Source organism: Lithobates pipiens, unplaced genomic scaffold, assembly GCF_037356315.1.
Source record: "Lithobates pipiens isolate NorthernLeopardFrog02 unplaced genomic scaffold, aLitPip1_a1.2 Scaffold_3, whole genome shotgun sequence".
Taxonomy (NCBI): domain Eukaryota; kingdom Metazoa; phylum Chordata; class Amphibia; order Anura; family Ranidae; genus Lithobates; species Lithobates pipiens.
This window is the reverse complement of record NW_027507790.1, coordinates 148,778,955-148,801,142: the sequence shown is the minus strand read 5'-3', so window position 1 is coordinate 148,801,142 and position 22,188 is coordinate 148,778,955. Positions and strand designations below refer to the sequence as shown.

Sequence of the window (22,188 nt, the reverse complement as noted above, 5' to 3'; positions counted from 1 at the left end):
ATGTTTATCCGCAGACACCCGCTATCCCATAGGAATGCATGTATGTCCGTATTTCATCCGCAAACGGATGGATGAAATACGGACATACTGTCCGCATGTGTGAAAGGGGCCTAAGTGCTACTGAATTGCAGCAGAGGAAGATTAGGTTCCCCCCACCAGAAAGGGGTTGTGCTTGTGGCTGAGCTGTGTAAATATGAGAACTGGATAGAGAGAAATGGAAATCATTTGACACAGCTCAGCACACAGGCTGCACGGAGAATGGATGCCTTCAGAAGTCAACTAATTAGTAAATAGTGAACAAACAGCATCATGAAGGCCAAGGAACACACCAGACAGGTCAGGGATAAAGCTATGGAGAAGTTTAAAGCAGGGTTGGGTTATAAAAACATATCTCAAGCTTTGAACATCCCACAGAGCACTGTTCAATCCATCATCAAAAAAAGGAAAAAGTATGGCACAACTGCAAACCTACCAAGACATGGCCTAAACTGACAGGCCAGGCAAGGAGAGCATTAATCAGAGAAGCAGCCAAGAACCCCATGGTAACTCTGGAGGAGCTGCAGAGATCCACAGCTCAGGTGGGAGAATCTGTCCACAGGACAACTATTAATCGAGCACTCCACAAATCTGGCCTTTATGGAAGAGTGGCAAGAAGAAAGCCATTGTTGAAAGAAAGCCATAAGAAGGCCTGTTTGCAGTTTGTGAGAAGCCATGTGGTTGACACAGCAAACATGTAGAAGAAGGTGCTCTGGTAAGATGAGACCAAAATTTTACTTTTTGGTCTAAAAGAAAAACGCTATGTGTGGCGGAAAACTAACACTGCACATCACTCTGAACACACCATCCCCACCGTAAAACATGGTGCTGGCAGCATCATGTTGTGGAGATGTTTTTCTTCAGCAGCAGCAGGGAAGCTGATCAGAGTTGATGGGAAGATGGATGGAGCCAAATACAGGGCAATCTTAGAAGAAAACCTGTTACACACGGTCGGACATTCCGACGAAACATGTGCGATCGGACCATGTTGTCGGATAATCCGACCGTGTGTAAGCTCCATCGGACTGTTTCCGTCGGAATAGCAATACAATAGCAATACAGCGCATCTGTCACCCTCTCACCATAGGTCAGCAAACCTCAATTTCACCAAAAGTGGAATGTTCAGCGGCCTCCCTTCATCAATTGAAAACTTTTTTCCCAGCATAGTAGAGCACTCCAATGATCAGAAAAGAACAGGAAGAGAGATCTTTGTGTAGTGCTTTTACAAACAAATATCTTTCACCATTTGAATGACAGTGATCCAATGGCACCATCTACACGTTTCGTCATAGGGACATCGTTAGAGGGTTCAGAAGAACGGCATAGTGTAGAATGAACAGGTTCGTTTTATTTGTGCAAACATTTTGTAAACAGGGAACTACTACTATAATTATTAATATTAATAAAAAGAAGAGTGATTTTGTTCACACAAATTTAAAAAAATAAATCTTCATTTCATACACCAATCTATGATTGCTTCCTGTTCTATCAATATTACCTTGGTGGAAACAGTGTTTAAAGTTCTCACTCGCTGTACGTGGTGTCAACCAAATTGGCCCATCTACATCCTTCCCACTCTGCTCAGAGTTGTAATCTAGCTGGAGATGTATCATCACTAGAAGATATTACACAAGGATCTCTCTTCCTCTTCTTTCCTTCTTCTGATTTGTGGAGTGCTCTGTTATGCCAGGAATAAAATATTTTCACTTTGTTGAAGAGTGACTTCTGAACATTTTACTGCTGCTGAGATTCAGGCTCGCTGAACAGCGTTCAAAGGGTGATGGATGTGCTGTATTATCTGGATATTGAAGGACAACTTCAACCTGTGTACTGACCTTACTTTATAGATCGGTCACATTGTTCTAGTAAGTGTACTACCTCTCTGAGGTGCAAGAGACAATTGTGTGGCATGACTCCAAGAGGACATTTTTTTTATTTAGTAATTTGCCTGGAGGTCACCATTAATGATCATAAAGGTAATACAGAAAAATAAGTGGTGCATTATCTCAGAGAATCTTGATACTAGTATTATTATTATTATTATTATCGATTTATATAGCGCCAACAGTTTATGCAGTGCTTTACAATGTATAGGGGGGACAACACAATTACAGTACAATACAAAAGGAACAGGAGGGCCCTGCTTGTAGAGCTTACATTCTAAAGGGAAGGGGTGGTGGTACAAAAGTTAATAGCTGCAGAGAACGATTTGATGGGGTTTTTTTTTTTTTTTTAATGATTTTATTTGATGATTTGATACTAGTAGGCTTCAAGGAAAGATCAGGGTGTAAAAATAAGGACTGCAAAGTTTGCATTTGTAATGGGACCCATATTCCGGGGATTCTAGGTATCCTGGTCACTAAACAAATGATAAAGATGCATTATACTTATTTTTACAGAACAGTTAGGCCTCTTTTACGCTATATTATTATTTGAAAATGCTGGCTTGTCACATGTAGTTTTAACACTCTTTATAATGCATTTGAGCAAGCTTTTTTATGTGGAAGCAGCAAATATTGTAAAAAACACACAGAAAAACACCTGAGAATGTACCAACTGCAAAATAAAAAGTCAGAAAAGCTAGTAATATGCAAGAACCCAAGTGCTTTTAAAGTGCAAAGGCAATAATGGGAGCCATAAGTAAGCCTGTAAGTCAGTTTAAAAGGTAAAGCCAAACTCTGAAAAATAAGTGACAGAAAACATAAACACAAAACATGTGTACATTTCTTTAAAGTGGTTGTATACCCACTTTTTTAACTTTTACCTACAGGAAAGCCTATAATAAGGCTTACCTGTAGGTAAAAAAAATATCTCCTAAACCTGTACGGTTTAGGAGATATTCCCCTCGGAATGCGCCGCTGACTGCAGCGGCGCATGCGCACAAGGGGGTTCTCTCCGTGAAAATCCGGCAGCGCTCGTCCGGCCGGATTTAAATCTCCCGCGCGCATGCGCGGGAGTGACGATATCGCGGCTCCGGCCACTCACAGCGCCGGAGCCGCGATACCCGGAAGAGACGCAGAGGGAGCATGTCGGCTCCCTCGGCGTGGATCGGGCGAGATGTCGGGGCCTCGTTCTAAGGTAAGTATTTCATAATGAGCTAGTATGCGGTGCATACTAGCTCATTATGCCTTTTGCTTTGCAGGTTTTAAAAAAAAAATTAAAAATTGCGGGTTTACTACCGCTTTAATACGTGCACATTTCTCCATGTTTTATCCCTTTAAACGGACTGCAAGTACAAAGACTTATCTGATGACCTCCGGCCATCTTCTATAGTAATGGAAGCCTGAAGTCTCTTTTTGTACCCTGCAGAACATCAGCAATCCCTAACAATCTTCTTCACGGAGTGCACAGTTTCTCACAAAGCACATCCACAATCCCAGATTGTGCAATGTAATTAAATTGACTCTTTGGGGGTTATTTCCTAAAGGAAAATCCACTTTGCACTACAAGTGCACTTGGAAGTAAAGTCTTTATAGATCCGAGGGGGACATGCAAGGAAAATAAAAAACAGCATTTTAGCTTGCACATGATTGGATGATAAAATCAGCAGAGCTTCCCCTTATTTCAGGTCTACCCCTTAGATTTAGAGCAACTGCACTTCCAAGTGCACTTGGAGTGCAAAGTGGATTTGCCTTTCCTAAATAACCCCCTTTGTGTTAGTTATGAGCAATCAAGAACTGTGTGGACAAACATGACCAGGTAAATAAATAGAAACTGAAGTTTTACCTTTGCAGCTCTAATGTTGTCAGATCAAGAAACGCTGAGCCCATAAAATCATCCTGCAGTCCGAAATCATAATCAAACACCTGGGGAAAAGAAAAAAAACAGAAGCAGCACAGGTTTAGTAAAATTCTGATATAGTTATATCCCTGTCTGATTCTACTTGGGCAGATATCCCTACACATTTAAACCTGTGACACCAATGCAAGAAACAAGGGGAATGTGATCACCAGAACAGAAAAAAAAAGGAAAAAACAATTGCAAATTGCCTGACATCAGCGTACTAATCAGCATAAGTGAGGAGAAATCTGACCAATGGGAACACTAAAAAATCATGGGGATAAGAGTGAAAAAAAAAAATATTCAGGGGTTTGAATTTTATGCAATGGTTATTCTTTAAATAGTGGGCTTGCTTAACATTATTGCTTAATGTTTTATCAATGGCACACCATATCTACAGTATATTTCTCAACATTTTCCCTTGGATACGCTTAACGTTACACCTGTGCTTTGACATATTATTATTATTATTTTTTTTTTAAACATAAATACTATTCTGCTGTACAATTAGTTGCTTTGTAAAATAAATAAAAATGGTTTACAACAAATAAGCATTATATATTCAATATACAGAAAAGAGAGAAAAAAGTGATATCAATGAGAACAACAGTGTCGGTAAAAAAAAAAGTTTATAGCATTAAAACACCTTGATGGCTGTGCTGGTTTACCCAAGTGTACTTTGTGTATTTAAGTAGAAAGCCACTAGAGGGAGACATTGCATCAATTTTCAACAAAGCAATGCATGAATACAGTACATGCTTATGAATACAAATTGATAAAAACTCTACAAATTATGTTTTAGTGCTAGAATTTTCAATACATTTTTTAATTTTTTGTGATTTCAATCACTTTAAAAGGATTTTCATCATGCGGGTGCTCTCTTTCAGAAGAGAGAGAAGTGAAGTAGATCTGGAGACATAGGTGTGCGCAGCCTATTGCATTACCCCTTGGTGTGCATCGCAAAGCTCAACACGTGAATGCCACCTGCTGTCACAGGGAAGAGGTGGTAGGAGACAGTTGATTGGGAGCATATTTTTTTACACCCTTAATATTGGTGTAACGGCTTCTTAACCACTTCAGCAGCGGACCAATTTTCAGCCTAAGGACCAGAGGTCTTTTTACAATATCGCACTGCACTGCTTTGACTGGTAATTGCGCGGTCATGCAATGTTGTACCCAAACGAAATTTGCGTCCTTTTCTTCCCACAAATAGAGCTTTTTTTTATGGTATTTGATTGCCTCTGCGATTTTTATTTTTTGCGATATAAATGGAAAAAGACCGAAAATTTTGAGAAAAAAATATATTTTCTACTTTTTGTTATAAGAAAAATCGAATAAACTCAATTTTAGTCATACATTTAGGGCAAAATGTATTCAGCCACATGTCTTTAGTAAAAAAAAATGTCAATAAGCGTATATTTATTGGTTTGCGCAAAAGTTATAGCGTCTACAAACTAGAGTACATTTTCTGGAATTTACACAGCTTTTAATTTACGACTGCCTATCTCATTTCTTGAGGTGCTAAAATGGCAGGGCAGTACAAACCCCACCCAAATGACCCCATTTTGGAAAGTAGACACCCCAAGGAAATTCTTGAGGGGCATGTCGAGCCCATTGAATTTTTTTTTTTATTGCCCCAAGTGATTGAACAATGACACAAAAAAAAAAAAAGTTTACATAAAGTTGTCGCTAAATGATATATTGCTCACACATGCCATAGTTATATGTGGAATTGCACCCCATAATATATTCTGCTGCTTCTCCTGAGTATGGGGATACCACATATGTGGGACTTTTTGGGAGTCTAGCCGTGTACGGCACCCCGAAAACCAATCACTGCCTTCAGGATTTCTAAGGGTGCAAATTTTTGATTTCACTCCTCACTACCTATCACAGTTTCGAAGGCCATAAAATGCCAAAATAACACAAAACCCCCCCAAATGACCCCATTTTGGAAAGTAGACACCCCAAGCTATTTACTGAGAGGCATGTTGAGTCCATGAAATATTTTATATTTTGCCACAAGTTGCAGGAATATTAAAATTTTTTTTTTTTTTTGCACAAAGTTGTCACTAAATGATATATTGCTCACACATGCTATGGGCATAAGTCAAATTACACATCAAAATAAATTCTGCTGCTTCTCCCAAGTATGGGGATACCACATGTGGGGGACTTTTTGGGAGCCTAGCCGCGTACGGGACCCCGAAAACCAAGCACTGCCTTCCGGATTTAAATATAAAACGCTACCAAAAGAACTGTTAGCAATCGCAGGGATCAGGCCTGACTCTGCGATCGCAGCAGTTATGTGTTTAGTGTTTTGTAAGTGACAGTGATCGATCGATACTGCACTTGGGTGGGCTGGGCAGAGGGGCAAAACGCAGGTGCTAGCAGGTATCTGGGCTGATCCTGCTAACAATGCGTTTTTTTGGAACCCTAAACTGCTGGGGACGCTAGTATAGATCTGATCAGATCAGATATTTATCTGTTCAGATTCTATACCACTACGAGAGGTTTATGCTTTGCACGTGAGTGTTAGCGGTACTGGCACTAACCTAGTGCTGCCTGGGGCGACGCAGACCCTGACCCTAAAACCTAATTGATATCACCCGCTGGGTGATCAGGGGGTTAAACCTTTATTGGGTAATAAATGGCGGGTGCCCTGATGCTATAAAAAGCAAACTAACCAGAGTCACCCGTAACACTTATACAGTGATCACTGGTGAAAGGGTTAACTAGGGGTAATCAGGGGGTTCAAATTTGTATTAGGTAGTATATGGGGGTCCCTGGCACTATATAAAAACCTGACGGGGAACCTAAATAACTAACTGGCTAACCAGCGTCACCAGTGACACTTATACGGTGATCGGCAATAACTAGCTACCTAGCAAAACTAGCGACACTAATGCAGCGATCAGAAAAATGATCGCTGAGTGACACTGGCAAAAGGGGGTGAAAGGGTTAACTAGGGGCAATCAGGGGGTTAAAACCATTATTGGGTAGTATATTGAGGTACCTAGCGCTATAAAAACTTGGCGGTGAACCTAAAAAAAATAACTAGCTACCTAGCGACACTAATGCAGCGATCAGAAAAATGATCGCTTAGTGACACTGGCAAAAGGGGGTAAAAGGGTTAACTCTAGGGGCAATCAGGGGATTAAACCTTTATTGGGGGGTGGTAGGGGGCTACCCTGGACCTAACACTAACTGCCCTGACAGTTTTTACTGTCACAACTAACACTGAATGCAGTGATCAGTAAATAAATGATCACTGCAATCAGTGACACTGTGACTGGGGGGGGGATCGGGGAGTGATCGGGGGGGGTTTGTGTGCCTATGTGTGCCTACGTGTTAGTGTAGTGTTGGTGCACACTTACTTTCACTTCTCCTCGTAGTCCGATCAAAAAGACCGCCCCGAGGAGAATGACATCACTTCCTCCCTGCCTGTGTTTACTATACACAGTGGGAGGAAGCTTCTCATTCGCCAGGAGCGATCGAGAGGGGGTGGCCAGAAACCAACGGCCATCCCCTCATCCCGGATCGCTCCTGCAGCAAAACGGACCGCCGCATCCAGCGGGAGGGGGTCCGATCGGACCCCCCACCCGCTGGAAGGAGAGCAAGTACATGTACGTGCTTGTGCCTGTCGGTGCCATTGCACCGACGTACATTGCCATGCGGCGGTCCTTAAGTGGTTAAAGTTGAACCTAGCCTTTAATATAATGGGGGCATTTACACTGGCAACCCCAACCACCCACCTGGTGCCACCCCCAGATAATGCTAATGCACATGGGGTGATTAGGGTGCGCCCGTGCACATTTGGCACACCCTGTGCGCACACCTATGTCTGGAGAGAAAACACAAGGTTGTATGGTATTTGGCATCAGAAATGGAAATTTAAGGAAGTAACTGATAATGACTTTCCTTTAATATCTGTCCTAGTGGAGTAATTCAACACATTCTTTGGTTCTGGAGGAAAAAAAAAATACATTTTTACAGTACTATTTTTTCTTTTTTTGATACATACATATATATTTTTCATTAATTCTCACATGGCCATTGTGGGTATTTCTCTAGAGAAAACGAATATCTGTGTGGATGGAATGAATGTTGTGCATGCGGATTTATAGATAAGAGACACCGGTGTCACATTAAGACCTAGTCTTAATTTTAATGGGTTTGAATTTATTGAGGGATATTTAATAGTTAATTTTTTGTATATACATGTGTGTGTAAAAGCGTTAATAAAATCTTGTTATACCCAGTTTGTCCTCATTGATGAACACTTTTTGGGGATTCTTTCCATAGTTTTTTGTTTATGCATTGATTTGGTTCAAGAGGACTACATCCCCAGACGGATGTCTATTCTAAAGTAATTAGCCTACCCTCTGGCTGAAGGGGTCTACAGATTGCTTTATAGGGTGATAAAGGTGATGATATGCATCCCCATAAACCCATGCAATCTGTACAAGATAATAAAAGGTCATGGTGTGCTTTGCTTCTGTGTTTTATTATGCAGAAAAAGGGAATTTATGTCCTTAGTCCCTTTCTTTGTCTCAAAAGTGAGACATTGGGGGTCTGTTTAGACCTTTAATAGTTCACCAAAGCTCCCCAATAGCCTATTATTAAAAAAAAATAATAATAATAATGGGCTCATTTACTCAGGTTCTTAAGCCGATAGAGTGTGAATGAGCGATTTGTGTGGTTGGAGCCCCCTTTTACTCTATGAGTAGTACCGATATTCTCATTGCACACTTTCCTGGATAAGGCTTTAAGCCCTTGTACACACGGTCGGACATTCCGACAGGAAATGTCCGATCGGACCGCATTGTCGGATAATCCAACCGTGTGTGGGCTTCATCTGATTTTTTTCATCAGAATGTCCGACCAACAAAGTTTGAGAGCTGGATATAAAAAAATTCCGACAACATGATCCGATCGGACTTTGTACGATCATTTGTGGAGAATTCCGATCGGACAAAGTGCCACGCATAAGGTATAAAAAGTAAACAGCGCTATTCAAAAAATATATAAATATTCCCTACAAGCAGCAACTCCAATCGTAATACTCCGATATAACAAACTAAATAGATAAAAAAAGGTGAGCTGCGCTAAAAAAACAAAAAAACAAAAAACAAAAACTAAATTCAACTCAAAAAAAAAAAAAAAAACTCAAATACCACATATATTGAAGGGTTTACAATCCCAAAAAGGAGGATAGTGGAGGAAAATACTAAATGACGTGAAAGAAATTGTGAGTTAATAAATAATATAATAAAAAATATGTAGGAGTGAATAGTGTCTTAAATAAATAAGTGAAAATATTTATCACAGTATCAAATCACATATGGGGACCTTAACCAGAGTCACCAGTACTAATAATCACAAAAAAGTTTTTTGTTTTTTTTAAATCATAGAGTGTATATATCCCTCATGTGTAAAAAAAACATAAAAATTTGTAAAAAATTGAAAAATACAAAACATAAACCACCATTAATAAATATGCAATAAAAATAAAAAAAGAATTGATGAAAATAAAGTCAATTGAAGTCCCAAAGAAAACAGTCAACAGATGGTGATGATTCGTCCAAAGTGAAGGTATAAAGCTGGCACCCACAATACTTTGTGTCTAAAAAGGTCAGAGAAGTCACCTCCACCAGTGAAAAAAGGCCGCTTACCAGAGTTTGAGATCTCAGTGTCAGTGAGATCAACAAAGCAGGTGTGCAGGAGTTCTGGATGACCCATCACATGAGCTACACCGAACTTGTCCTTAATGTAAGCCCCCAGACACAAAACGATGGTATCGTGGATCATATAAAAAAGCAAAGAAGCACTCGCATAGCGTAAAAACCTCTTATTTTAATGAGTAATAAAATAAATATCAATGCACTCACATGTATATAAAAGAAAACGAACGTGTAGTTTGCCACCCGCACTTCCGGGTTTGGCGTAGAACATGGTGACGTCAGCACGCCGTGTTCACGGCATAACGTTCATTTTCTTACATTAAGGACAAGTTCGGTGTAGCTCATGTGATGGGTCATCCAGAACTCCTGCACACCTGCTTTGTTGATCTCACTGACACTGAGATCTCAAACTCTGGTAAGCGGCCTTTTTTCACTGGTGGAGGTGACTTCTCGGACCTTTTTAGACACAAAGTATTGTGATGCCAGCTTTATACCTTCACTTTGGACGAATCATCACCATCTGTTGACTGTTTTCTTTGGGACTTCAATTGACTTTATTTTCATCAATTCTTTTTTTTTTTTTATTGCATATTTATTAGTGGTGGTTTATGTTTTGTATTTTTAAATTTTTTACAAATTTTTATGTTTTTTTTACACATGAGGGATATATACACTCTATGATTTAAAAAAAAAAACTTTTTTGTGATTATTAGTACTGGTGACTCTGGTTAAGGTCCCCATATGTGATTTGATACTGTGATAAATATTTTCACTTATTTATTTAAGACACTATTCACTCATACATATTTTTTATTATATTATTTATTAACTCACAATTTCTTTCATGTCATTTAGTATTTTCCTCCACTATCTTCCTTTTTGGGGTTGTAGACCCTTTAATATATGTGGTATTTGAGTTTTTTTGGATTTTTTGAGTTGAATTTAGTTTTGGTTTTTTGTTTTTTTTAGCGCAGCTCACCTTTTTTATCTAAAGTGCCACGCATGCTCAGATCAAATTACAAGACCAAAGCTATTGGCTACTAGCCTGAATGTAGTCCCATCGTAACTAAATAACGTCATCACGTTACGAACGATCAGATTTTCCGACAACTTTGCCCGACCGCGTGTATGCAACACCAGTTTCGGTCAAAATCCGTCTGAAAAAATCCGACGGATTTTGTTGTCGGAATGTCCGGCCGTGTGTACAAGGGTTAAGAGTAGCGGGTGCTGCAGCAACAACCAACTGGAACTGTAAATATCACAGATCAAATGTACAGTACATATTTATCAGTATACCATGGATCGTCAATTAAGTCCAACTCTTTTATTGAAGAATTCTGTAATGTGATCATTCTTCAATAAAAGAATTGGACGTACTATAATTGATGATCCGTGGTGTGCTAGTATAAATGTGTACCTTTTACTCTATGAGGACACAGTGGCTGTATGAACACAGCCACAGGTCTTAATTGGACAGGAGTGCAGGTGTGGACAAGTGGCCCCCAATGCATACTGTGTTCAGGGCCGTACACCTGCAGCCACACGCATATCAAATTAGGACCTGTGGCTGTGTTCGTACAGCAGCTGCATCCCCATAGCGTAACATAGGCTGCCTACACACAGCTCCAACCACATATAAAAATTCATGCTGTACAGACAATAGCATCCTTATGAATGAGCCCCAAGACTTTGTACACACACAGCTATATTGTGTTTGTGTCCACATATAAGTGCCCATCAATGCCACCTCATCAGTGCCACTTTATTGGTGCCACCTCATCAGTGCCCATCAGTGCCGTCTTATCAGTGCCTGTCAGTGCAGCCCCATCAGTGCCCATCAGTGAAGGAGAAAACATACTTATTTACAAAGTTTTGAAACTGAAACAAAAAAAAACATAATTTTTTTCAAAATTTTCGGTCTTTTTTTATTTGTTTAGCAAAAAATAAAAACCGCAGAGGTGATCAAATACCACCAAAATAAAGCTCTATTTGTGGGGAAAAAAAATTATAAAAATTTCATTTGGGTACAGTGTAGCATGACCGCGCAATTGTCATTCAAAGTGCGACAGGACTGAAAGCTCAAAATTGGTCTGGTAGGTGTTTGGTAGGTGTTTAAGGTGTTGGTAGGTGATTAAGTGCCTGGTATTGAAGTGGTTAAAGTATGATAATGTCAAGCAACACATTTCTCTGAGCTGGTGGATGAAAACTCATCCCACACTATACATTTTAGAAGGTGATGGATCGCTGTACATCTAAATTTGACATGTTATTATTGAAAACTTTTGTGCCCTACAAATAAGTTGAGAACACTTGCTCAATGCAGCATGCAAAAAAGAGGGGGATATGTATACGCTCAGTTCTCATTTTCCCTGGAAATGACAGCTGGCAGCTATGTAAGATGTATAGGAACACTAAATGTAAATTTCTGTAGTGGTATTTCCATCAAAGGTTGTAGACTATAACCCCAGCAAGATGAAATGTATAATAAAACAGGGACAATGAAAAGCTCCAGAATACAGTGTATGAAAATCTAATGTAAATTTACTATGTTAGCTATACAGCATAGATCCATCATCTGATGCTGCAAGAGGGCAGTACAATTACCAAGCATTAACTCCCTAGGTCTGGGCAATTGTGCCAGGTTTCCTAACAGGTGTCTCTGCTCTCAAACCAACCAGCGCCTGCCATTCAATTTTTTTTTACCCCAAACACAGACCTGTGAAGGCAGAACGTGTGCCCCCCATAGCCCAACACCTGGAAAGGCTGGCTAGGATATGTAATCTTTAATTGCTTCCTGCCATAGGATGTAATCATTCATTGCTGCATAAGGTAGCAGTAGGGGTATATTAAAGGTCTGATTTCCATCGGTAGAGCCAGTGAGCACACAACCTTTGTGCCCAAAACAACACTCCTCTGTTAGGATGATTCCTTTTACACAGAACTGTTCTTCTATACCTGTTCCTAACCTGGCTTATAACATTGTGAACATGTCTAAATAACAGCCGAATGTATAATTACCGTACTTATTTTGTATGTCCAGTGACTATACTGGGAAAGTGACCCACCTACTGTGTCTAATCGTAAACCAGGCAGTAGGATTTTTTTTTTCTTAAGTCTACAGTACATAGGCAGGAGCAGTGGACCCATCAGATGACCACAGGGTAGAGCAGCCATTCTCAACTAGGGTTCCATGGAACCCTGGGGTTCCTCCAGAGGTTGCTAGAGGTTCCTTGAGCTGTGGCTGATGAACCACCTTTTTGATGGTGCCTGCAGAGTTCAAGGTTTAGCATCATTTAGCAAACCAAGCAGCATGACACAATATATATTTTTAGCTGTCTTTAAGGGTGGCATTCTGAGCATCATTTTAAGGGGAACATTCTTCCTATTGACCACCAGTATAAGGGGCATTGTTCTATTGAGCCCTGATGAATTGGTTTTAGTAAGGGTTCCTCGAGACCTAAAAATTATATTTGGGGTTCCTCTAGGGTTAAAAGGTTGAAAAAGCCTGGGGTAGAGGTACAGTCTATGCTGCCAAGAATGATCAGTGAGGACACTGCTACTCAATTATCATCTGGCGAGTACACCGATCCCATCTACACAGATCCATTGCAGAGTTCCTTCAACCCCACTGCTGGCCACGGGGGACTAGTTTCTGTTGTCATCACATTTGCTTACTCTGTGTCCTTTCACTTCTGATTACATGTGGCTGCAACATTCTTCTTTCTCAAATAAATATCTCTTTAATGTCTAAGACTGCTGTGCCCTTGTTTTTTCTCTTCTTTGAAGTTAGTTCATGGCCTACCTGAGTATTGTTACTGACCATGTCCATCCCTTTATGACTACAGTGTACCCATCTTCTGATGGCTACTTCCAGCAGGATAATGAACCTTGTCACAAAGCTCAAACCATCTCAAACTGGTTTCCTGAACATGACAATGAATTAATTGTACTCCAATGGCCTCCACAGTCATCATGGATGTGCAGCCGACAAATCTGCTGCGACTGCGAAATGCTATCATGTCAACATGGACCAAAATGTCAGGAATGTTACCAATACCTTGTTGAATCCATGTCACAAAGAATTAAGGCAATTCTGAAGGCAAAAGGGGGTTCTCCCAACCTTGTACTAGCAAGGTGTATCTAATAAAGTAGCTGGTGAGTATATACTTTATACTGCTTCCGCCTGCCAAGGCTTTTTCTCCAGGGCCAGAGAATGCTCTGATGAGTATTGGATGGGATCAATAATATCAGATGATCTGACAGCCTCCAGGACAAATGTGAAATGACATACTGAAGTACTGAATAAAGGTTATCCAAGCCAATCCAAGTAAGAAGTGCACCTACTGCTGTTCAGTAAAAAAGAATATGTACAGTTGTGCTCAAAAGTTTGCATACCCTGCACTGTACATAGTACTGCTGGTACCTTCAAGAAGGGGACATACTTCCAAAAGCTTGTCCTGAAAAATTGTATGTTAGTGCAAATTAAAAAAGTATGATAAACAGTACTCAATTTCTGTCGCAAGTGCACTAATACGGCTACAATCACCTTTAAAAATGGTACATATTTTACCAATTCTCCAAGGGTAGGCAAACTTTCAAGCACAATTGTATGTTATACAGTCAGTGTAAGAAACACTGATGAACATGGGAAGTGGCATTCTGGAGAGGAGTACAGAGGCATAACATAAATAAAGATGAAACAACGCTTTACATTCATAGGATAAAATGTTGTCATTGAAGATACAGTGTTGGATAGCAGTTTGTAAATACGTTTTCAACACAGGGTTATTACATAGAGAGATCGTTATTACATATACAGAGAGATATGATCCATACAGGAAGATTATCTGCTGAGAAAGTTTACAGATATGTTTTTGAGGTTTACAGATATGTGTATCTGCTTGGATATCAAACAGTCAAATTAAAATGTCCAATCATCCAAAGACGCGTGCGTGTGGGGCTTTTGACGGTTTTTCTTTTCACCGAACAATAAGGCTGACACTGGTGACCAAAAACCTATTTTTATCAGCAGGTGGCAGGGGTAGGTGCTAACTATCCACTGCATATGTAGGGGCAGCTAAAGTCACCTTTGTAGAGGTATAAAAAACAAAAAGGCAGCGCTTTATGGGTAAAGTCATAAGTTACATAAATTACATCTGGACCAATGGATAAATGACAAATAGTTTATTGCACTAAGATGATAAACAATCACTGCAACAGTCTATGTAGGACTGTGGGATGTTGAAACAGATGCAGCAATCAGTCATATAGCTTGAAGGCATATAGCGAATGGAATAATTAAAATGTTTAAAAGAAAATGGTAGCACACAATAAACTAGGTAGGAAGAAGTCAAAGGGGTTGTAAACCCCAATGCTGCGTACACACGACCGGTTTTCCCATCAAAATAAACGCTGAAGGTTTTTCCGACAGAGATCCAATGGAGTCCCGCTGAAACTGTTGCGCGTACACACGATCACACCAAAGTCCGATCGTCAAGAACGTGGTGATGTACAGCACGTACGACGGGACTAGAAAAAGGAAGTTCAATACCCAGTGCACCACCCTTTGGGCTCCTTCTGCTAATCTTGTGTTAGTAGAAGTTTGGTGAGAGACGATTCATGCTTTTCAGACTCCTGCTTTTTCAGATTGTTTTACTGCTGTTCAGTTTGTGCCCTGTGGGTTTGTATCTGGTTTTCAGTGTGTGCAGTCAGTTCAGATCTCTTTTCATTGCGTTCTGGTCCACTCATTGCTGATTTTCAGCTCACTCTTCACAGGCCTTGCTGTTCTTCAGTGCGTTCTGTTAAGTTCGTTCTGACCAACCGACCGTTATGAAACCATGGTGCAGGTACGTACTTGTCGTAGATTTTGTGCTGTGTGGGGGCTTGGTGCTGAGGTTTATATTTTGACCGAAGCCCAGTCCATGAACAGGGCCAGGAGGAGTTCATGGACCAAGAATTGGTTACTTCAGCGTGACCAATTCTTGCACATGCCTTATATTCGTGAGATCCAGGAGAATAATCCTGATGATTTCAGGAATTCTCAGGATGACGGACCCTGTTTTTCACCATCTGTTGTCTTTGTTCACTCCTTATATCAGCAGGCAGGATACCTGCATGCAGCAAGCCATCACTTTGGAGCAGAGGCTAGTCGCCACCTTGCGGTACTTGGCAACTGGGAGAAGCCTGCAGGACCTCAAGTTCTCAACAGGCATCTCCCCCCAGGCTCTGGGAATCATTATTCCAGAGACCTGTTCTGCCATCATCAATAATTTGGGGGGGGGAGGTTTGCTTCATTGATTCATAAGAAAAAATATGCACATATATTTACAATGGTGAATAGAAAGCATTACTGGTGAAAAGTGGTGATGCTAAAGTAGTACATGATGATGATAGGACAATGTCAGTAATTGTGAAAAGAATTGATAGAGCATAATAAGAAGGACATAAGAATAAATATGATATGTAAAAATAAAAAATGAAAAACCAAAATGTAATGGCGAATAACGGGTGGCACAGTTGCGTAGTGGGTAGTACTCTCGCCTAGCAGTAAAAGGGGTTGCTGGTTTGATTCCCAACCACGACACTACCTACCTGGAGTTTACATGTTCTCCCTGTGCGTGCGTGGGTTTCCTCTGGGTACTCTGGTTTCCTCCCACACTCCAAAGACGTGCTGGTAGGTTAACGGCCTTCTGTGCAAAATTGGCCCTAGTATATGAATGTGAGTTGGGGACCTTGGCTTGTGGGCTCCTTGAGCGTAGGGACCAATGTGAGTGTGTGATGTATGTGTGGAGCGCTGCGTAAATTGATGGTGCTATATGGGTACCTTAAATAAATAATATATAATAGAGGAGTATCTTAATGAGACACAATGTTCAGGGATAAGGACAATTGTGGACAAGCACACTCACTCAGGTTGAACTGGATGGACTGGTGTCTTTATTCAACCTTACAAACTATGTAACTATGTATAATGAGTAATAGGACACATGGTACAAAACCATAATTATTTATTTTTTCGGGTACTTATATAGCACCGTCAATGTACGCAGTGCTTTACATATACATTCACATCAGTGAATTAACATTCATATATACACGGGCCAATTTGGACAGTATATAATTAACCTAACAGCATTTCTTTGGAATGTGGGAGGAAACCAATGCAGGCACAGGGAGAACATGCCAACCTCCAGGCAGGTAGTGTCATGGTTTGGATTTGAGCCAGCGACCCTTTTGGTGCTAGGTGAAAGTGCTAACCACTACACCACTCTGTCACCCAAAACCTTAAAGACAACTTGCATGTATGGATGTGCACATATTCATATCTGTGGACACCTTGTGGGTGGTCATACATGCAGGTGAAACAAGTCTATTAAGCCACACAACAAGACATGGACAACAAATGTCCTGTGTGGCGTTGTCACATGATACTATGAATATCAAGTTCCTCATTAAGGCCATCGGGCGAAAGGGAATCCATTTCCTCCTGCCTGGAGGAAATGGCTTGGGACACTGTGTTGATTGAATCCATTTTTTTAATGAACCTACGGTGCTCACCCACTCTCATACGAAGAGTATGCATCATATGACCCACGTAAAAAACGTTGCAGGGGCACCGCAGGACATAGATTACGAACTCAGTCAAGCACGTGATGAACTGTTTGATCTGAAAAGAGGTGCCCTTGTTAGTGACAACTTTTCAACAATCATGGGTATTAGATTGACAAGTAAGACAACCTCTTTTCCGACATGGAAATATACCTGTTCTATTATCAAATGCTCTAATGCTCTAAATGCTCTAATGTCAAACAAAGGTCTTTTATTCGGTTTTTCTAGCTTATTTGAGGCAATTATGTTTTTTATAGTATGCGATTTTTTAAAGGTTATTTGAGGTTTGGAGGGCAACAGAGGGGCCAAACGTTGATCCAACGTCAAAATATTGTAATGTTTGGGATGATTTTCGAGATGGTCCTGTATTTGGTGTTAAAGGTGAACATAAATCTTGCTGTATTTGCAATTTCTTTGGTAGTGTTATCTTTGTTATTAATATTATTATTCTTGGATGACTTATTGGTATGTAATAAAAAAGTATCTTGAACTAAATCTCTCTTTCATATATTTGCCTTGTGAGGTATAATCTCCCAGTCTTGTACAATTTCTCCTTAATCTATGGAATTGGGGATATTCTTTTTCCACATTGGGTGGTAGCAACTATCAAAGTGAAGATAAGAGTTGCCACTTGTGGGTTTTGTATGGTTGCTGGTGATGATATTTTGCTGGTCATGGGACCATACCTTTGTAGAGGTATGCATATCTAAAGGCATCTTTCACACTAATGGCGAAGTTTATCACTCTCTCAATAGAGATCCACAGTGGTTTGCTTTTCAAGCCATGGTTGATAGTCATTTTATAGGCGTTCAGGTGGCAATACTCTGTTTATCAATCTCTAGGGGGATTTTTTCTATCACAATTAAGGCCGTGTACACACGCGGGGACTGTTCGCCCAACTTTGTCCGCTGAACAGTGTTTCGGCGGACAGTCCGCCCGTGTGTGGGCTTTCAGCGGACAGTTTCAGCGAACAGTCTGCTGAACAAAGTTTTTCGGAAATTCCGAAAAACTGTCCGCTGAAACTTGGTTTCAGCGAACAGTCCCCTCGTGTGTAGGCTTGTTCGTCAAACTAAGTTCCGCGCATGCTCAGAAAGGATTTACACGCCGAAAGTTGTAATGCAGTGTATAGGACGTCGTATTTTCCGTCCCGTCGTACGTGCCGTTCACGTCATCGCGCACGGTTTCAGCAAACTGTTCGTTCGTCGTGTGTGGGCAAGTCCGTCCATGCTAATTTTGAGCGGACTGTTTGCTGAAACTGTTTGACGGACAAAGTTGAGGGAACAGTCCCCGCGTGTGTACGCGGCCTTAGACTTTACATAGAACTAGCATGTCGCAACAGCTGCACTTGACATTCAGTTGCAGCCTGGTCCCATTGACTTAAATTGGGAAGTTTGATAGGCGGTGTCACTTTCTGAAACTCAACTTGCTGAGTTAAAATAACTGCACCACAATGCTTCGCTTTGGCAATCTGAACTCACCACTCCAGCTGCCATGTAAATAAGGAAGTGGGCGGTTGGGGACCGTAAAATGCAAATCAACCACCTGTGTTTACCGCCCCTCTGTAACCAGTGTGAACTAAGCTAAAGAAAGCTGGTAAATATATTACCGGTCTTCGTGTCCCTGGCATCGCCATATCTAGTGTGGTGATGCCTGCTGTGACTCCTTGCAGCTTCACATTGAACTGTGCCGTGTATCTCTTCTATGCTCCTATTTTCTTAGTGTCTATAAACTCATAACGTCTTTGTAGTTTAGAATAGAGGAGTCAGGGAATAAAACCTTTATTAGGTTTTACTGTTGTTAGTGGCTTCATTAGGTGAAGCATTCTCTCTTGCCCTGACTCAGGGCGATTAGGGAAAGACCCAAAAGTTTGAGTTAACTAGAACAGGAACAGAGAGGTAATCTTCCAATGGGGGCACTTGTTCCAGTGACCACTGTCTATGAGAGGATTTACCTAACCTTGGAGAGTTTTCCTTTCACTGCTGTGACTATAAAACAGAAAGTGAAACTAAATTGCCTAATTGGGGTACAGATGACAAACAAACTGACAGGGGTAATAACCATTCAATAATGAAAAAATTAATTTTGACTTTTGATATACAGTAAATAGAAATAAAAATACTTTAAATAGAGCAGAACACAAGTTACAACTCCACCTTTTGTCTGCTGCACAGCAGATGCCCACTGCCCCAACCTTCTCTGGTTTCCCATCACTAATGTCCCTTCCTAAATAGACAGTGACAGGTCGTCTGCCCCCCTTACTTGCCTAAAGCCACCTTTAGGCTGTCCAAGCCAAAACAATATTTCTAAATATTTTCTGACAGCTTAGTAACATATTGTCCTACCTTGACATATAGAGGTTCCTTCAGATTGTCAATGAGCAGAGAAACTTTTTCTTCCCAAACAGGGTTAAGGTTCTTATGTATTGTTTTACTTCGAAAAACTTCCTTTCCTCCAATCTTGAACTTGACATATGGATCACTTGTCCCTTAGAGAAACAAAACCATGACAGTCATAAAAATAAAATAAAAAAAAATAACTAGTAATTCAGAAACACAAACAAGAACATTTTTCTCCAATGCATCAACTGATCCAGCTCTTCAACTGTCAACTTAGACAACTATGCCTCATGTCCTTTACAGGTGGAACATCTATTCACATGCCCACATGAGTTTCTTCAAATTATAGCAAGGTCCTGGACCTCTAGAGGTCTAATGGTGACCTCCAGAGTCAAGGACAGCTGACATCCGTCTTGGAAGAATGGGTCACAAGGCATGGAGGGTGTAATACAAGCTGAAGTTATGGTCGTCAAGACACTTTTTGAATGCAAAGAGATTTTTTGTCTCTTAAAGAACTGTGGGAGAGAGGGATAAGGCCAGGACACCCATAAGTAAATGCAATGATAATTGGCAGACTCCGAGACTTCTATAGACAGACAGCTATACAGTGGAAGGCCTCCAGCCAGATAACATGTCTGTATAGGTAGGGCCGCTGTCTCCTATGGCAACAAATCTTGTAACAGCCGGTAATTGTAGTTAACTATAGGTAACACAGAATATTTCTCCTGGCACGCTACAGTCTCCCACTGTAGGTCTTCACTCACTGAGCTCCCAGTCTCTCATTAGATTCTCAGACCCAATCGCCACTGGATTCCCTGAGCTCTTCCACTTCCATTAATCAGTATCTTCCTCAAGCGTCACCCCCCGTCACCCCCGCTTCCCTGCTGGGTCCCTGGCTTGGCACTCCTCAAGCATCACCCCTGCTGACCCGCAAGGTCCCTGGCTTGGCACTTACTGAAGTTTTCCCTATTCTTCACCATCCCCGGCTGGTGAGAAGACTGGTCTGGTACTGGCTCCAGCTTACTCACAATGGTCTCCGGTAACAAGGTGGATAATTGCTTAGTGGCGACAGCTTCTCCTCTACCTCCGACCTTAACTGGTTCCCCATCTGGCTGAATCGTTACTCTCGGTTAGACTCCAATCCTGCAGTCCCAACCCTGCGCTGCTTCTCCTGCTTCTGGATAGGCCCTCAGACGGCCTAGCAGCCAGATGTCCCCGGCATAGGCCTCAGGCTTCCATCTAGCAGCCCAGGCAGCATAACACACATTCAACCAGACAGCTGTCCAGGTGGCACAGAACCCTGATCACCTGACTCCACCCAAATAAATAGGCTCTCCCAGCAGACCAAGGGACTAAAGAACTTGCCAATTGGCTGAGGCACCCCATCCATTCATAACCTGACCTTGCTAAGCCCTTGTCTATCTAATGTTACCAGTATAACGCCACCTAGCGACATAAGAGAGATGGTGCAGCAACTCCAGAACTATAGAGGAATCAGTGGATCTACTAACAACTAACCAGGGCAACTACTGCCTGGCAAACTAAATTTACTTAGCAACCTTGCCTAAACACTAGCGTGCTACACAATCAAAAGCAGAGCTGTTGATAACAGACAAGTTGGACAGTTTAGGTCTCCTAGCTTCAGTGTGATTTCACCTGCAGTGTGCTTGTTCTGATTAACTGAATAAGAAAGTACTGCTAAGGCTAGACCAAAAAGGAGCCTATATACTGTATTTTTCAGTAAATAGTGATTGAAGAGAATGTGCATTAGACATAGATTATACCCCCCCTCCAATATGCCCAGAAGCAAGAAAAGCAGCTAAACACATGCATGCTGATTGATAAGATGAGTTTTTTTATACAATGTAAAGGTAAGCACACAACAAATTCATGGTTTAAATATAAATTGAATACACTGCATACTTAAATGTGGACATCAAAAGCATTGCAAATAATGTTTTAGGTGTGGCAAAAGTTATAATGCAACAAAGTTCAAACATTTTAAATATTAATATATTTAAATATGGCCTATTTATGTATGAAATAATAAAATGAATTCTAGAAATAGCATCATGGACTGCATATTGTGATGGCATATAATCATAGGCAGTATAGTAGCATTGACTGCAATCCTGATGCAATGTACACAAGATTACATAAGCAATATAGAAGTATAAATCACTATCTGATCCCACCTGCCTCTGCTATCTGCATAAGTCACTTCTGATAGTCTAGCTGGACACCAAGCAATCCCCAGAAGATGGCCCATCCCTCCTTCAAGACACATAGGGGGTTATTTACTAAATTACTAAAGGAAAATCCACTTTGCACTGCAAGTGCCCTTGGAAGTAAAGTTACTGTAGATCCAAGGGGGACATGCAAGGAAAATAAAAAACAGCATTTTAGCTTGCACATGATTGGATGATAAAATCAGTAGAGTTTCCACTCAATTCAGATCTACCCCTTAGATTTAGGGTGACTGCACTTCCAAGTGCACTTGCAGTGCAAAGTGGATTTGCCTTTCGTAAATAACCCCCATAGTGTTATTGACAGCCTCGACTGTGCATGTTTACCTATGAGACTTTGGGGGTGGGGGGATCAATTCCCTGTACTCAGGTCTCAGATTACACTCAGCTATGTGCTGTGTAGTGTGTAAAGTCAGATCTCGGCCCCCTGCCTGATGAAGCTGAGAAGAAGCCTTTTGATCTGTGTGTTTTAGAGTGCAGTAGAGAAGACAGTGCTGC

At 41.0% G+C, this 22,188-nt stretch overlaps 1 protein-coding gene across 5 annotated transcripts in view; it reads right to left on the bottom strand.

Annotated features, from left to right (window-relative positions):
- Positions 1 to 22,188, bottom strand: part of MCTP1 (multiple C2 and transmembrane domain containing 1) — a 1,143,431-nt gene that overhangs the window by 682,389 nt on the left and 438,854 nt on the right. For all 5 annotated transcript variants that reach the window (XM_077462382.1, XM_077462384.1, XM_077462383.1 and 2 more), the window contains exons 3-4: positions 19,451 to 19,593; positions 3,763 to 3,842 (exon numbers count right to left, since the gene is read on the bottom strand). In XM_077462382.1, coding sequence (XP_077318508.1) covers positions 3,763 to 3,842; positions 19,451 to 19,593 — 223 coding nt within the window. The remainder of the gene's footprint in view (positions 1 to 3,762; positions 3,843 to 19,450; positions 19,594 to 22,188) is intronic.